The sequence below is a fragment of the Malaclemys terrapin genome, chromosome 11 (assembly GCF_027887155.1).
Source record: "Malaclemys terrapin pileata isolate rMalTer1 chromosome 11, rMalTer1.hap1, whole genome shotgun sequence".
Lineage (NCBI taxonomy): Eukaryota > Metazoa > Chordata > Testudines > Emydidae > Malaclemys > Malaclemys terrapin.
This window is the reverse complement of record NC_071515.1, coordinates 63,369,065-63,387,125: the sequence shown is the minus strand read 5'-3', so window position 1 is coordinate 63,387,125 and position 18,061 is coordinate 63,369,065. Positions and strand designations below refer to the sequence as shown.

Here is an 18,061-nt window from a genome sequence, read left to right as displayed (position 1 = left end):
CTATTTATGCATATTTATATTAAGAGACTGTTCCATTTAGGGGGAAGGATTGTGTGGTGGACTGCGCACCACCAGCCAGTTCCAAAGACAAGCACAATGGTTTCAGCAGTGATAGGGGAGTGCAAACCGAAGTAGTTCCTGCTGTATCCAGAGGGGAGGGGCAGGGCTATCTTCATCACCTTTAGGGAGACTAGTGTCCACACTAGACATTCTTTGTCTTTGCGTGCCAAGAGTCCTGGCAAGACTACAAAAAGGGAAGGTGCTGGATAGAAAAGATCTTATACCTTCTTCATGTCATTTTCTAGCCTTATATACTGAAGTATACTTTATTAACTTTGAATGTAGCCAATGTCTTCATGTCACAGGTTCACCAGAAGCAATGGACTCACAAGGAAGAACCCTATAATTTTACAGCAGTCAACTGATGCCCAGCTCAAGGTGGAGACCTCAGTTTTACATTCCACAACATAAAACAATCTTTCATTGACTCAATCAGAAATGTGCAGAGTTAGCCAATGGCCGGACTGGGCTTTGGGTTAAGAGAGGTGTAGATCCTTCCTCTCCTGTCCTAACTTCACCTAGAACTGCCCCTGGGAGGAAGCATCCAACCCTTTTTACCTCACCTGTTGGGGTCTCATTGGCTTTTTGTCTGCTCCTAGCCTTTCTAGCCACCAAAGAACCTATTATCATTGGTACTGCCTGCAGCTGACCCTGGGTGACCTCTCTATGCAGCTCTTGGAGATCTAAACTCACTGCTTTTTTCTCCAAAAGGAAACCTTCCTTGGGCCAGGTGCACCAAGGTGGTGGGACCTCCAGTATGGGGCAGTAAACCTTGGTATACCTCATCACAGTCCAACAGATATTTTCAGTAGTCCAAGTTCTTTCAAGTGAATATAACACCTCTATTCACATTTTTATTTACATTTTCATATTTTTAGTAATAAAATAATAATACTTTTAATATTTAGATTTCAGTAACTAAAATATCTGACATGTAGTTTTTGTAATGGTTATGTAATCTAGCAGTTTTATCCATTAATTAATGTGGTGTGTGTGTGTGTGCGCGTGGTGGGGGAGGGATAGATTTTTAAATAGATTAGCCATAATGGTATAATTACAGTAGATTTTTTATTTGAAAAATTGCTTAAATACTGGGAAGTAAAAGTTTATCATTATTATTACAAGCAAACAGCATTGTAGTTTGGAGAGAGCATGCCATCTTCAATCTAAGAGCAACAAAATGGTGAGTTTGCACCAATCATCTTCACCGCTCTGTGCCATACCCCGTAGCATATCCATTAGTGGAAACCAACTAAAGCAAGTTGACAGTTTTACCTATCTCAGCAGCAATATCTCCCATGATGGATCTCTTTACAAAGAGATCACAAACAGTATACTGAAAGCTTCTCAGTCATTAGGAAAGTTATGTAACAAAGTCCTGAAATCCCACAACAACAATCCTCTCAACAAAAATAAAACTTTATAATGCTCTTGTGCTCACATCTCTCCTCTATGGCTGTGAGACCTGGACACCATACAAATGGCATATCAAGCAGCTAGAGGCCTTCCATATGCAGTCTCTGTGCACCATTATGGGAATCCGCTGGCAGGACAAAATTACCAACCTGGAGGTTCTCCAAAAGTCAAATGCCATAAGCATCGAGGCCATGCTGATAAAAGCCCAACTATGCTGGGTTGGACACATCATTGGGATGCTTGAACAGCGACTCCCCAGAAAAAATTTCTATGGAGAATTGGCGCAAGGCCACCGGAACCAAGGCCACCCCAGAAAGGGCTACAAGGACAGCATCAAGGACAGCACACACTTTGGTGCAATAAAACCGGATGATCTTGAGAAGGCTGGATTAAATAGATCAGCCTGGCAACACACAACACTCAGAGTTTTCCAACCCTTTGAAGAGGACAGCAGTAATCAATGGTTAGCTGCAAGAGAAAAGCGTCATACTACCGCTATAGCTACCAAGACGCTCACCAATGACTTTGTCTGCCGGATCCGCTCACAAGCATGCATGTCACACTTTGGACTTCAGAGTCACTCCAGAATCCACAAAAAGAGAGAGCATGAAAACGTCGTCATCAAACCGATGGACTACACACACATGTGAGTGTCCAGGAAACTGGGGAGAGAGGCTGTTTGGATGAATCAAATTAAATGTGGTGACTGAAGGAGGACTATTTGCTGTAGATTATTTTTAGGCAATTCAGTGATTATGTTGCAATTCTAAGTAATGGGATTAAACTTTCTTGTAGGCAACAAGTGCAGATGAAGCAGTTCACTTCCAGTAAATAACAAGTTTCTTCTTGTTACCAAAGGGATTTTAGACTCCTTGATGCTGGAAACTGTATACTTTCTTAGGTGAAAAAAAGTCTATCTTCTAACAAACTAAATAACGAACAAATTATTTATTTAATACACATCATAATCCATATGGGAATATCTGTTTAAAAAAAAAACCAAGGAAGCCCAGAATCTATAAACTGCAACATTACAGATTAAAATGAAGTTGCTTTCTCTTTGAAATTTCAGTTCACCCAAAGGAAATAAGTGTCTTTATAAACACTGTCTCTCTCAGCTATTTGGTTATCAAATATTCTTTCTCCATAGAGTAATAAAAGCATAATATGGGAAGTATTTGACATACTTCCTCATTTGTTTAATGGTGATGATATGGGGGAAATTACCCTTTTAATACACTGAAACATTTAGCTTATGATCCTAAGTGAACCTTCTCCCAAAAGCTCAATTTATTAAAACAAAACACATTTTCCCATGATAAACTGCAAAGAGTGAGAGGGAAAAACACTATAATTAGAATCAAGGGGAAGGCTTTTTGAGACTCTTCTCAAGTAGAAACTAGGTCTACTATAGTTCAGTTTACTGAAACTTTCATTGACTTTCACTCACCCGCGAGCAATGAGATTTTCACACATGAATTAGGCCTTTCATTGGAAAACTTCAAGATCACAATTTTATGCTACCTCAGTGGCTTGCTATTTTGGTGCAAGAAAGTAAGGCTGACAGCAGCCTACGGTCACTAATTTCCTCAGCTTGTGGAACTGATGCAAATTGCAGAATTTAGGTGCTTGAGGCAGGAGGGCTGGTTGCCTGCTACCTAGGTATGTAACAACCTGTAAGAGTCACTGATTGCTTACCAATATCTGTCTTAACTGGAAGTTATGTTGTACTTTTAATACAGAATGTGGGTTAGAGGTAGAAAAAAACAAAATGGTAGCTTTGGGAATGAACTGACTTTCATTCAGGGACAGGGCCAAGTAATAGTATTTATTATTTAATGGCTCTATCTTCCCCAGAGGGCTAGCATCGACATCATCTACATTTCCCACAGGCAGGGCGGCTCCAACATACCTCGGATGGGCGACCTGGGCGACATGGCAGTGACCATCCACGCCTTCCACCTCCTGACATGCCTGGACCCGATGATGAGGAGCATTGCAGATGAAGCCATGCGGGACATGGTCAGGAAACGAATTGTCAGGGCCCCCTCCGAGCAGGACGTCGCCACTTACCTCAGCGGCTCCCTGGAGGCTGAGTTTGTGAGAGCGGGGGGAGACCTGTCCTCTCTCTGGTCCCGTGCCCGCAATGCCTCGAGATGCCTAGAAAAGAGGATTCGCTGCCGCTGGAAGTGATGCGAGGAGCACTGGGAGTTGGGAATATTGGTGCCGCACATAAAGACCCCAGACCACACCATCGTCACCCCAACCGCCAAAACGATGCTGGAAAGGACCCTGAAAGATGCCATCCACTGCCACTATGCTGAGAACCTCAAGCGGAAGCCGGACCAGGGCAAGGTGTTTGAGATGTCCAGTAAGTGGGACGCCAGCAACCACTTCCTCCCTGGGGGCAACTTCATCAGGTTCACCGACTGGCAGTTCATCCACCGGGCCTGACTCAATTGCGTTCCCCTCAATGGAGCCGTCCACCACGGCAACTGGGACAAGCACTGTAGGAAGTGCATATGCCAACGTGACCCTGTCCCACATCCTGTGTGGATGCAAACACCACTACGGAGCCTGGCGGCACCGCCATGACGCCATCCAGAATTGGCTGGTGAAAGCCATCCTGCTGTCCCTGGGGAAGATCACTGTTGACTCCGCCATCCCCGGGACAGACAGCCAACTGCAATCTGACATCATCGTAACTGACGCAGAAAAGAAGAAGGTCCTCATGGTAGACGTCATGGTGCCATTTGAAAACAGGTCACCGGCCTTCCACGAGCCCCGAGCACAGAAGGCACTGAAGTACACCCTGCTGGCCAACACCTTGAGAGCCCAGAGTTACAAGCTCTAGATACACGCCCTGATCGTGGGAGCCCTGGGCACATGGGACCCCCACAATGAGCCGGTACTGAGAGCGTGCGGAGTCAGTCAATGCAAAGTCCAGCTCATGAAACAGCTCAGGAGGTCACCATCAGGAGATCCAGAGACATCTACAAGGAACACATCATGGGACACCGCCAGTACCAGGTCGAGTAACTGAGACCGCCAACCAGGGAAATAATCCGCTTCCTTCCCTGATGAACCGAGGGATGCACCCCACCTATGTACTTATTCTCTACACCAATACTGACTTGGACTCTTAATACATTCCATGGGTGGCGTACCCGAGCCCACTTATCCACTGATGCTTTAAAAACTCCCACACCCCAGTCTGGATCTATGCTGGTTATGTGATATGTATGTACCCCGTGAACCTTGTAACCGATACTTGCAATCCCCCATAACCCAAGCCTGACCCCAGATGTACAGCACCTTCCCTCTCAACTTGTGTAAATTTAATTTTAAACATTTACTTTAATAAAATTTGTATTATTTGTATTACAGTAGCCCCTTGAAGCTCCAGCTTCCAACATTCTAGGCACTCTACAGACACAGAAAGAGGCAGCTCCCGCCCTAAACAACTTACAGTCTAAGTAGACAAGACAGAAACAGGATGTACTATCATCTGTCAGAGAGCCTCAACAGGCAAATTAGTTTGTAAGTATCACACCAGTACTCCAGATGGTTAGATAAAACTCAAAGTCCCATTTTATTTATTCTTTCCTTGCCCATTTTGGAGATGAAGGGCCAGGACAACAGACAAACAAAACACATAAAAGGGCTATCAATATTAATAGCTAGAATAGCCAAGTCTAAGACAGTACTTACTAACTAGTCCCCCATTTCCTCTCTGACCTTTGTTCTCCTCTTAGCCAATAGGCACCATTTTCTGTTACCTTAATGGGATAACCCACTGAACTGTAAGTCTCCATTTTCCCAATTGTGACCCTTGTGTCCCAGTGGTTCTTTGATTTGTGTTTCTGGGTCCAAATCTGTAAAATGACCCCTGAGGAAAGAAAGCCAGCAAGCCAAACTCAGGCACCCTCTCCCCAAGGTACTTGATTGCCCTCTCACATCCCCATTCTTTACAGATAAGGAATTGAAGCACCGAGAAATTAAATTACTTGTACAAGATACAGAAGGTCTGTAGTTGAGCTGGAACCGGACCCAGATTTCCTGAGTCTCAGTCCAACCCTTAACCACAACCTCGTTCCTCTTCAAGGAAAAGGACCCAGGGCCTAGTGCAGGGGTCTCAAACACGCGGCCCGGGGGTCGCATGCGGCCCATGGGGTTATTTTCTGCAGCCTGCGAGCTCCCCCGCCCTCCCCCAGCATTTACCTAGAGCGGCTCCGGCCTGACGCGCACTGGGGGCAGGGCAGACTACCTGCCTGCCTACCCTGCCCCCGCGCCGCTCTGGGAAGCGGACGGAACCTGGGGAAGGAGGGGCGCATGGCCACGAATGGGGAACCACCGCCAATGGGAGCTGCTGGGGGCGGTGCCTGAAGCAATAGCCACACACACCCCTGCACCCCTCCTTCCCCAGGTTCCATCTGCTTCTCGGAGCGGCGCGGGGGCAGGGCAGGCAACCTGCCCTGCCCCCGGTGCGCATCAGGCCGGAGCCCACCCCCCAAATCCCTCCTGCAGCCAAACCCCCTGCCCTGAGCCCCCTGCCTCACCCTTCACCCTGACCCCCCGCCATACCCTGCATCCCTCCTGCACCCCACACCCCAATTCCCTGCCCTGAGCCCCTGCCACACCCCTGGGGGCAGGGAGGGGACAGAGTTGGGGTGGGGATTTCAGGGAAGGGGTTGGAATGGGGGCAGGGAAGGGGTAGGAAGAGGCTGGGCAGGGGTGCTGCCTCATGGAAGGGGTGGAGTGGGGGCGGGGCCAAGGGCGGCGTGGGGGAGGTGTCAGTAAATGCGGCCCTCGGGCCAATGTACTAGTCCTCATGTAGCCCTCATGGTCATTTGAGTTTGAGACCCCTGGCCTAGTGCATGAAAGAAGGCCATCAGACAGAAAGATTTGTGTATTTTGCAGAAACCTTTTCATAAAGTCTATGTTTACTGTTTTAAAAAAAAATTGTCTTTTTGAAAGTGCTTTCATTCAGCATCCTTTGGTTTATTCCCTCAGGCTAACACCATTTGACAGAAAGGTTGCTTTCTTCCTGACTGCTCAATCAAAAGCAAATGGTTTTTAGAGAGTTGCAATGAGAGAACTTAAAAAAAAAAAAAGGCTAGAACACTTAATACAGTCCGACCTAATTATTTCATGCTGAATTCTCCACAATGCATAAATGTCTGTGTATCAGACAGATTTTAATAAGCCTTCAAAAGCTGACACAGTATTTATCACTGATTTGTTAATTTAATTTTTTAAAATCAAAATGACTATTGCTTTTAGGGCTAGATTGGGGCCAGAGTCCTGTGTAGCGTAGTGAAGGGCTGCACCATTCCAGGAGGACAGATTGGAACGCGCCCTCCCAGGTGATCCCTGTATGCACAGGAAGAGTAAAAACTGCTCTATTCACATATCACCCCACCCCACCTCTCCCCACTCCACTCCACAGGCTGGTATAGAGGGGACAGAGCTATGAACTAGACTGTCCCCTGCTCCTTTTTGGGGGACTTGCTCTTTGGTCAGGGGAGGTTGTGAGAAGCAAGAAGTCCTAGGGTTCCCCACAGCACAGGAACTGCTACTGTGGGAAGCCTTTCCTTGCTGCATAGTTGGAACAGAAACTTCTTGCTTGATGGGAAGGCCAAGCTTTTTGGTATTCCTGCATGGCCAGGGAGGACATACTTGCTAAATAAAGCCTCAAAGGGCTTAAACGGAACACAGAAGTGAAATTCACAAGTAATTCAAGTGATTCAGTAGTAATACATAATGAGAATCCTTTGCTGATCTTTAGCATTTTATGTGGGGTTGTTAGCACTGTCTATTATTAAGGTTGCCTGACACTTGCAATGATAAGACCTAGTTTTCAGTTGCTCTTCACTTTGCCAAACTTTAACTTTTTGGGCTGAAATGTGCTTTTTGTCATCCCGGTAAAATTTCACCCAAATCTGGCCAAGTTAGAAGTCCTTGGAAAATCACAGTTTGTACATGCTCAGGAAAGACTTGATGGTACTTTGCAGCTAAATTCCCCCAAACTTCCATCCACACTGGGCACAGTCCAGCTTGGGGCTAAGCAGGACTTTCCCTGCAGTTGCAATTTAGGGATGCTGTGAGCCAGGGCCAGGCCCCAGAACCGACAGCGGGAAGCCTCTCTCCCCGGTGCTTTCAGTAAGGCCCAGGAAGCATGGAGAAGGAAGCTGCTTTATTTGAATGTGGAGAGGGCAATAGCTGGACGTGAGGAGAGTGGGGCAAGTAGAATCAGTGAGCCAGGGAGGGTGGGGGACTGGAGGCTGTGGTGGGGAGAGGAAACTGGGACTGGGAGTTAGGGAAGGTAACAGGGTGCATGACTGGGACTGCCTAAGTAAAGGAACTCCGACCAAGGTTATGTCTTCATTACCGGCCAGATCGGTGGGTAGCGATCGATCTACGAGCGCTCTCCTGTCGACTCCTGTAGTCCAGCTTGGTGAGATGCACAGGCAGAGTCAACGGGGAAGCGGCAGCGGAAGACACCACAGTAAGTCGATCTAAGTACATCGACTTCAGCTACGTTATTCATGTAGCTGAAGTTGCGTAACTTAGATCGATTCTTCCCCCTCCCCACCAATGTAGACCAGGCCTTAGAATCAGTGAGGCAGTGGAGAAGAAGTCAGGGGTTCTGTTGAAATAAATAGTATGTGATAATATAATTAGAGACTGTATCTTAATGCATACACACAAGGGAGTCAAATTAAGGTTGCAAAGGCCACCTTAATTCTGGCATTTCCTAATTTCTGTTTGACTTTTCAACCTTTTTCACATAGTGTGGGTAATATGTAGCTATACTGAGGGTTGATCCACGTACAAAATATACCATGTTGCGCAGGTTTTCCTGACTGCCTTTAAAAAAATATATCTCCAATTACTCTTGTGCTGAAATCAGACAAGAAAATGAAAACCAACCAAAGAGTTGCACTACTCTCCTTACATCATTAATCTTTTATCTTTTTCAGAAGTCCACATACACAATGGATTTACCAGTGGAATTACTTTTGCTTCGTAAGAGTTATAAGGTGTTTGATCATAACTGCTGGAGTAAATTAAGCGGATTTCATGAGCAGCTAACTAAGAATGCTGATGCCACAAGGGAGTTTTGATATCCAAGAGATCACAATTTGATATGAATTCCAATGACACAGAGTGGGGTATAATGGATTTTGAACCATTTGTTATTTGTCATCTGTTTCATTTGATTAAAAATGTATGGTATTTATAGGGTTGGAAGGATTCCATTTAAATCATTAGTCGTCAGTAAATGTCAATTTCACCTGACACATAAAGCGAGGGGGAAAATGTCCACTGAAAGTAGTCAGTGAGCGCAGCCTCCCCGACACCTATCACCTTCAAGGATCTGGTATCACAGGATCCTGTTGCCCTGCTGTCATGGCCCTGCTCACTCATTCACTGGCCGAGAATGAGGGGGGTCTGCTTACCATGGGCTGGAGCTGTTCAGCAGTGAGGTGGCTTCCCCTGTCCTTGTCATGTGCCTTATCGGGGGGGGTTTGCTCCACTCAACCTGGAATGCAGCCTCCCGCCCACAAAAAGGCCTGAGATTTTTGTTTGTTTTAGCTTCAACCTCCTATCTGTGGAGGCTTTATGGGTAAAATTCTGTAAATTAGGCTTGTTACAAATAAATAAAACTTTAACTTTTTGAATCTCAGCATCTACTGCCATTAAATAATTATTGCCTGTCCCCTTCATGCAACTGAGAAAATTAAAATAATTAAAAATAAAAATGTGCTTAAAATTCATATTATCCAACACAATTAGAAAATAATAAACATCATATTCCGCCATGCATAAGAGTATTTATCAGTCAGTAGGCTGGAAAAAGAATTGCTATGACTGATAAAAGATGTAAAAAGATCATCATTAAAAGGGCAAATGAGGGAATACTAAACTTTGTCAAAGGGATCATAACACCTCATCTGGGGGAAAAAAAATTTGAGTAGGCTGACAGTAAAAACACTTTACTAAATTGCTCTGTATTGTTCACTGAGAAACCATCTATGCTAAGATTCAGTGTGGTGGTTTATTCGGCAAAGTACTCAACAGTTAATGAGAAAAATAGTGCTAAAAACAACTGCACTCTTAAAGTCATTTCCTCCCTTTTAGCAACATATTACTTGAGAATAAAATGTATAACTGTTTTTACTCTAGAATGGATACTCTGCAACATTCAGTTCAGCATCAGTTTGTACTAGCTTCATCATATTTGCCATTTTGGCAGCAGACCATTCGTGCAGAAACCCATTACTTGCCTCCCAGCTATTGTGGTGATGTTCAGTATTCCAAATACTATTAGCATACAAAGAATTCTCTTCCTGTTATGTAATTAGAACATAAGATTATTTTTTCCTATATGGGTAGCATAAAAATATAAGCTGAATAACCCATTGGTGTGCTTCTTTGGGGCTAGGGTGTTGATAGATGGTAACTCCTCTGCTTTAGTATGTTGTTCTTCAAAGATGTTAGTATATAGCAAAACCTTTTTTTTTTTGCTACTAGTTCAAATTCTTCCCTAGATTAATTATAAATATATTACCGTCTTTAGTGCAGGGAGAGCACACTCCAGCAATAAGATGATGAGGAAGGGCTGGGAAGAGAAAGGAAGGACTCTGTGTACCCTGGGAATCTCTTAGGTGTTGAAATTGTATATTTGGCTAAATATGTGAAAACATTCTTGATGCAAATGATCTCTTCTTAAAATATGTGCTGAATTCATAAGTCAGTGTCAAATATTCGTTACAAGAACATGTGGGGGTGGGGGAGAGACAGTGATGAGGAGTATAAATCCCACATTAGAACGGAAAGCGTTAAGGAGCAGTTCTGTAAGTCTGCACCCCCTCCTTTCCCCAAACCCACAGAGCATGCTCCAGCTGGAGGAAGGACTTTAAAGGGAGCCAGACAACTCAGATGGGGGAACAGGTCAGATCTACCCTGAGTTCTCCAGACCAAAGCTACCACAAAAGCCTCTGCTGGGGAGGAAGGGACTACCAGATGACTCTAGCCAGGCTGAAGGTTCAGTTACCCTTTCCCCCACCCCCCTTTGCTATATTAAGTTGGACTTTGAGACTGTGGAAGGGGGTGGATAGTAGGAAGCGGTCCAAGGAGGCAGTCTTGAGGCACACCCTGGTGCCTGACTTCGTTTGCCTCGCATAGGGCCCAGAATAAGAGCTCAGTGTAGTGGAAGGGTCCAGGCTCCTTTCTCAAATGCCCTCGTCATACAGGGATATATCCGTCACTTCCACCCCTCCCAGAAATAAGGAGAAGATGGAGATGCTGAAAGCCTCGTGGGAAGGACCAGCCATCTGCAGGGGCCAGGAGATAAACTGAGGATCCTCTCTTGTCAGAAGGATGTGGGACCCTCTACAATTTGTTGAATGCTGCTGCCCCGAAAGGGGGGATAAGTTAAATTGGTGACCCTGCTGGAGGACTGAGTTGATACACAACCAAAAGGTAGGTCAGCCCAGTTCTAGAGGAGTTGCTGACAGGAAGCACCAGAGACTGGGAGGGGGAAATTGAGGGCCCAATGACTTAACTACTAAGTGATGCCACCGGTAAGCCCAGCTCCCGGCACTACATACATACATATATATACACAGATACAAATAGCATATTTCTGAAAATATTGATATATTGAAAATATTTTTAAATCACACACATATGCTATATTTCTGCCAACTTTTTAAATAAAATTTCCACTTTGGGCCAACAATTTTGAATGGGATTTTTAGGAGGTGGTGTTATGATTAGGGTGGTTTCCAAAGGAAGTAAGGGCTTGTCTACATTACCCGTTGGATCAACGGGCAGCAATCGATCCAGTGGGGGTCGATTTATCGCATCAGACGCGATAAATCAATCGCCGAGCACTCTCCCGTCAACTCTGGTACTCCACCGGAGCAAGAGGCGCAGGCAGAGTTGAAGGGGGAGTGAAGACATCACGGCGAGTAGATTTAAGTACGTCAACTTCAGCTACGTTATTCATGAAGCTGAAGTTGCGTAACAGTGTAGACCAGAGCTAATAGAGCTAGGAAGATACACAAGGCTTGAAAAGACATTACAAGTCTGTGATACAAAATTATTTATAATCAGATGCTTTATTTTAGCTTTTATTAGTTTGATGAGACTAGGCGCATCTTGCAAATTCCCATCTCAAACTGTGTCCAAAATTATCTACTCTTATTTTACTGCCTGGTGTACATATACTTATAATTTCTATCTATTGTATTAAGCCATAATGCTATTTTAAAGTACCAATTGTATTTGAGATGAGTGTTGAGGTCCTTTATGTTCCTTATATTTGGGAATGCATCCCTATTCAGGAGAGTCCTTGAGCAAACCCAATGTTGCTTAACCACTTAAGCAAGTGCTTTCCTGAATTGACGCCTTAGTCCTAATTTTCCACTATAAGTAACAAGCAGTTTTGTTTAGAACAATGTATCCTGCTCACAAAGGAAGCAGGAGATATTACTTCCACACAACCCAACTTATACACTTTACTAACAGAAATGTTATACATGTGATTCATTTAACCAAAGTAAGTATTAAGACTTAGAAAGAGAAATATCAGAGAAAAAAATTAAGTGTTTTGGATAGTTGGTGAATGGAAATACTCTCTAGCATATAAGCAGTGTGCTTATTACTCATGGCAGTGTTTACATATACGGGTTTACCGTGGTTTTTAAATCACTGACTGAATGTGACATGTGTCCATTGCATGATAAGCTATGTCACATCTAACTATATATTAAATTATTTCTTGGTGCCTTCTTCTGATATTAATGTATGCTAATGCCAGCAATCCACTGCTTGTAGAGAGAAATATATAATGAAAATATTTTCTTGTAACATTTCCCCCCCCACACACAAAAAATACTACTGGTAAAATTATGCACTGGGCCAACAAATAATTTTTAAAAAGGAATCAGCTCCTCCAAATGGTCTTCCATTGATCAAAGGCTGGTCAAAAAATTTCCAACAAAACTGTCTCAGTGAAAAATTGAGTTTCCAATGAAATAACATTTTTCATTAAAAGAGTCTGCTTTCCGCAGAAAATTTTGCATTTTCATCTTATACACTTTGGCCAAAATTGCAAACTTTTCAGCCAAAAACATTTGGGCTTTGGCTGAAAATTTTCCGGTTCCAGTTTTTCCAAATCTATCCACAGGGGAAAAAAATTCCGATCAGCTCTGCATCAGTCACCATACAGTGGGCCGAATCCTGCTGTTAGTTACCTCCATGCAAATATTAGTGATAGCACAATGTGGTCCTGAGAAAGGTAATATTCATGAGTTTTGTTTATAGGCATAATCTTAATGCATAACACTGCACAGATGATGGACTAACTTTACTATGTGCTTTATTAGACTTGTTAATTTTATGAATCATGTCTGATAATTGTAATAATTTGAATACTCAAGATGAAGGAACCTGCTAATTACTTTACTGTGAATGTAATGTCAAATACCCATTTTCTGTTTTTTTAATACATTAATGAAATACTAAGATTAATTACTCTCAGAATACTAAAGGATGAGAACTGCTAATTGCAAATAACCGAGAAAATGTATCTCTTGATTAATAAACCAAAGAGCTTTCAGCCTTTGACATAAAAATTTATACCCTCCAAGAAAAAACAAGGGCAAGGATATATAACATTAAACCAACACACAATTAACAACACTTTGTTTTAATTATCTTTGGGCACAATTAATGTTGGCCCTGCAGTTCATTTTTCTTCTTTGACTGCTCATTAGACTATTTATGTAGATTAATTCTTGAAGTATTGGCATTTGCTAATACATGGTTTTTTACAAGCTACTGCACAAAGCTGACATCAGTGAGGAAACCTATTAACTGACCTCCCAGAGACAGATCCTGTCTGTCCTTAATGTTATGTTTTTTTTCCTTCTAGGCAGTTTGCCATAATTGATAAAAGGTTATGACTTTATTGAATGATTTCTTATCAGCTGAAAGGACATAAAGGACTGCACAGTCATGCAGATTGACTGAAAACAAGGCCAAGGGAACTCAAATTATGCATATTTGGAAAAAGAAATTTACAAGGAACCTCAAGTCACTCAACATCAATGATACAATTAAGACTAAATAAGTGCTTTTGTTTATTTCAAGTTCTATAGACCTAGGTAAAATGCATACATATTATGAAGCAATTGTTCTATGTAGGATTAGTGAGAATTAACATTTAATATGTTCATTTCAGTGATATTTGTGTGGGTCTTTAAAGGGAAAATATATTTACAGACATAATTATAAAGACCTTGTATAATTTTAGGTGAGGCCTGTGCTTTGTACTTAGATCTGAACACACCTACCACTTTTTGTTTTATTTTTGTTTTACAAAATCTTCCAGGACACTAATATTGAACTTGATTTTTAATTGAATTGGAGTATAAATCAAGTGAGAATGTTATGTGGATTATGAAGCAGAAGGAGAATTTTCCTGTTTGCTTAAACCAGAAATCTATAGCCCCAGTGACTGACTCTTTAGTCCTTGTTTTTCTCAATCTCAGGCAAAACTCCTGCTGAGATCACTAGAAAGCATTTGTATACTGTACTGCTGAACCACTGTATAAGAACCTGAACAGACTACAATGAATTGAGCACTGAATAAGAACTTCAGAATTTGATTCTATGTTGGTCCAGACCTTGGTTCCGAACCTTGAGGTTATTACATCATGCTTAAGTACATGCACATTGAACTCAGTGCACTTACTCAGGTACATTCTCCTTGGGGGGTTTGGTAAGGACTGTGAGGTTTTCAACAATAAGTACTCCAAATATTGCAACTTCAGCAGCAAACACCAGAGTGAAGGAATGCTATTTTTATGATGGTTATTAAATCATGTATGCGACACACAATTTAAAAAATTAACACTTGAAAAAAAGTCAGAATGACACAAGTTTTCTTATTGGATAGTGTCAACGGGTTTGATTGAGCCTATAGCTTGAACTGAATTAAAATTATTTATGAAGTACTTTTTAAGGATATATGATCCTTGACATTAGAGACAGTAGTTCCAAGATGGAACTTTTTGCTCATCCTTGATAAATGAATCATGATAAAAAAATACTGTTACATGAGTCTAAGTGAACTGAGAAAGACTGGATTTATACCACATTGATTCAGTACCACTATAAGAAGTGGTATATTTTATGTGTAAAGTTATTTTATTTCTTACCTCCAGAGCTTTCAATCGTTCTAATAGCAATTTTGTCTTTTCTTTCTCTTCTTCAGTACTGCTACTTTCACTTCTTGAATCTTCATCTACTGCAATATGAATGTGTTCCATAGTTTCTTTGCATTTTCTGTCCTCTTCTGACAGTTTTTCCTAAAAAGATTAAGATTTTTTTTCATTACACACAAGAGTAGATGAAATTAATTATGTAAGAGTAAATGCCTAGGAATCTCCTTTGAGAGACAATGTGGGTGAAGTAGTATCTTTTATTGGACCAACTTCTGTTGGTGAAAGAGACAGGCTTGCGACCTACAGAGAGCTCGTCTTCAGGTCTTCTCAAAAGCTACCTTTTCACAGAAGACCTGAAGAAGAGCTCTATGTAGCTCAAAAGCTTGTATCTTTCACCAAAAGAAGTTGGTCCAATAAAAGATATTAGCTCACCCACCTTGTCACTCTAATATTCTGGGACCAACACGGCTACAACAGCATTGCAAACAACATAGGAATTTCCTTTGCACATGCAAAAAAAGAACTTGTACCTTGTTTGTGATCACAGTACTCATGAAGATTCTGCTGAACGCATTATGGCCTCAGTCCTGCAAAAGGGTGTGCATGGGTGAACCTTTATACCCTACCTGAATTCCCAGTGAATTTAATGGGACTCTGTGCAGGTGTAAGAGTCTGTCTTTTTGCAGGTTAGAGACCTAGATTATCATTAACAAAACAACTTTTGCATTTTCTTTAAAAGTTGTTGCAACAAGAACTTTATACAATTGCTCCAATACAAGTGCTCTGCCACTGACATACAAAGACAGTTTACCTAGGGACAACCAACTTAATATATGGTATCCTTCTTCATCTAGCGCTTATTCATGAACTATCATTTAGTGGGCTCAGAATCTATTACTTGACTACTACTTGGATATTGATTTCAGCACAGGATATAAACTAATGTATAACTGGAGATAACCAAAGTAACAGGAAGTTTTCAAGTGTGTCTTTTGAAAATAAATGAGACTTAGGCTCCGAAGTAACATAGGCACTTTTAAAAAGTTTGCTCATAATCCAGAAATTTTGCATTCAATTAACTTTACTTGATATGTGTGTTTTGGGGTTATAGTTTGCGATAGGCGGACTCATTTTTGCTTAATTTCAAGCCCTGCTGAACAGCATCATCATTATTTAGGGCTAGATTGCTGATTACTTCTAGCCTAGAGAAAGGGTTAGCATGTAGCTGAGCAGCCCTAGGAGCAACGTAGGGAAGGAACTGTGCTTCAGTTCCTCTCCTGCTCTTCCACTCGGTTCCCGGGGAGTAGGAATTGGATACCGATCTTTACCACTAGCAGATTCCATGACCCTATCAACTTAATCTGCCCAACTGCATGGTGGAGGAAGGCAGATGTAAGAGAATACTAGGAATGTGGCCCTGCTTCTCCAAATATATGTAGCAGAAATGTGGACAAGCCATGGAGGAGTATGCAGGGATGGGGGGGACTTTTCTCCCCATCGGGCCCCTCTGCAGCCATGTAGGCAAGACCACAATTGGCACTAATTGCTTGTTGAGAGTAAATAGTGTACTCTATGATGTAAAGAAGAAACAGAGGACAAGGACTATCACCTCAAGAAATTTAAAATCTAAGGCCCCCTAAGACTTCTCCACATGTATAACTTTACACACAAATTGAGATTACTGGGATTGTTCACATGTGTTAAATGTATATGTAACACCAACAGACCCTGGTCGTTGGCGGGTGGGATCAAACCTGGGACCTCTGGATCTTAATGCATGAGCCTCTACTGCATGATCTAAAAGCCATATATATGACTATTAGCTAAGGCTGTAGCGCAGACTCATTAATCTCTCTTTCTAAGTGGTCTCAGTGCCCACCACGCCCAGGAGGTATGTGGGTTACATATGCATATGCAGAAGCATTTTGAGGATTAGCACCTAACCAGATGAATAAAATGAGGCACACATACATTTTACTAAAAAAAGAACAGGAGTACTTGTGCACCTTAGAGACTAACAAATTTATTAGAGCATAAGCTTTCGTGGACTACAGCCCACTTCTATATGCATCTGAAGAAGTGGGCTGTAGTCCACGAAAGCTTATGCTCTAATAAATTTGTTAGTCTCTAAGGTGCCACAAGTACTCCTGTTCTCTTTGCGGATACAGGCTAACATGGCTGCTACTCTGAAACCATACATTTTACTGAGAGTGGAAGTATCAGTGGGTGACTCAGAAATGTTATTGTGTTTAAATGTTGTTTTTGTTAAATGATTAAGGCTGGTGAGTTTCACAAGAGACCTGTAGAAAACACGAGTTTGAATGTTGAACTGTACTAACTCAGTAAGTTATGGATCTCATTCTACAATTAGAGACAAGAGGATGGCAAAAATGAACTGAGAGAAACAAATCCAAAGGAAAATTATACCGAATGTGAGATATTGTGCAAAAGGAGCAAAGGAATAAGGAAAAACAGACACACACACAATGTTACTATTCATAAGACATTTATGGTGGACTCCACAAATCAATGTAGCCTCCTTCTACTTCTACTGAAATCAGTCACTGAAATCAGTAGAAGTTAAGGTCCTAACTTCTATCTAGACACCTAAGTTGCTTTGTAGATTCCACCCTGAACACAGACAATAAAATATACATTGTCCCTACCCTGAAGAGCTTACGATTTAATTGTGTATATGAAGCGAAGAGTGGAAGTAACAATGGTGGGGATAGGAATGGGAAATGGGAAGAAAAGAAGGACAACTATGAAAAGGTAACATGGGGATGGGTGACCTTACAAAAATCTAGATAGATATATTAAATCACTTGGATATGTAATGTGCACTTCAGGATTGTTCTGATATACATCTGCATATATGTGCACACTGTGGCAAGGCACCTTTTCGGTCTCACCAGCCTCAGCTGTTTTTAGCCTTGGCGAGACGGGCTTGGGGTAAAACAGTCCCTCCTGGCTGCACAGGGGCAGTCCACTCCTTCTCTCAGTCTTTTAGGCTTGTTTTCCTCCCTTATGGAAGGGAATGCAGCCTCTACTCCTGGTGAGCTTGCCATCTTGCTGCTCCTCGCCTACTGGCAGCTTGACTCCCCCCCCCCCCAACAGGGGAAGGTTTAAAAAGGTCTCAGGCAGCCCTTAGTTGGAATCAGCTGATCCTAATTGTCCTCAGGTAACTCTCTCTCAACTGATCCTGATTGGGAGGAGGGCCTTTTACCCTTCTGGGACTGTTTTCAAACCCCCCCTCCCCCCCGCAGCTGTCTGTCCTGAGTTTATCACAACACTTACAGGTATACAACATCACCGTCTCATTCACCTGCACGTCCACCAATGTT

At 42.4% G+C, this 18,061-nt stretch overlaps 1 protein-coding gene across 1 annotated transcript in view; it reads right to left on the bottom strand.

The window, feature by feature from the left end:
* Positions 1-18,061, bottom strand: part of NCKAP5 (NCK associated protein 5) — a 474,734-nt gene that overhangs the window by 173,602 nt on the left and 283,071 nt on the right. Inside the window, exon 6 of the mRNA XM_054043941.1 lies at positions 14,712-14,861. Coding sequence (XP_053899916.1) covers positions 14,712-14,861 — 150 coding nt within the window. The remainder of the gene's footprint in view (positions 1-14,711; positions 14,862-18,061) is intronic.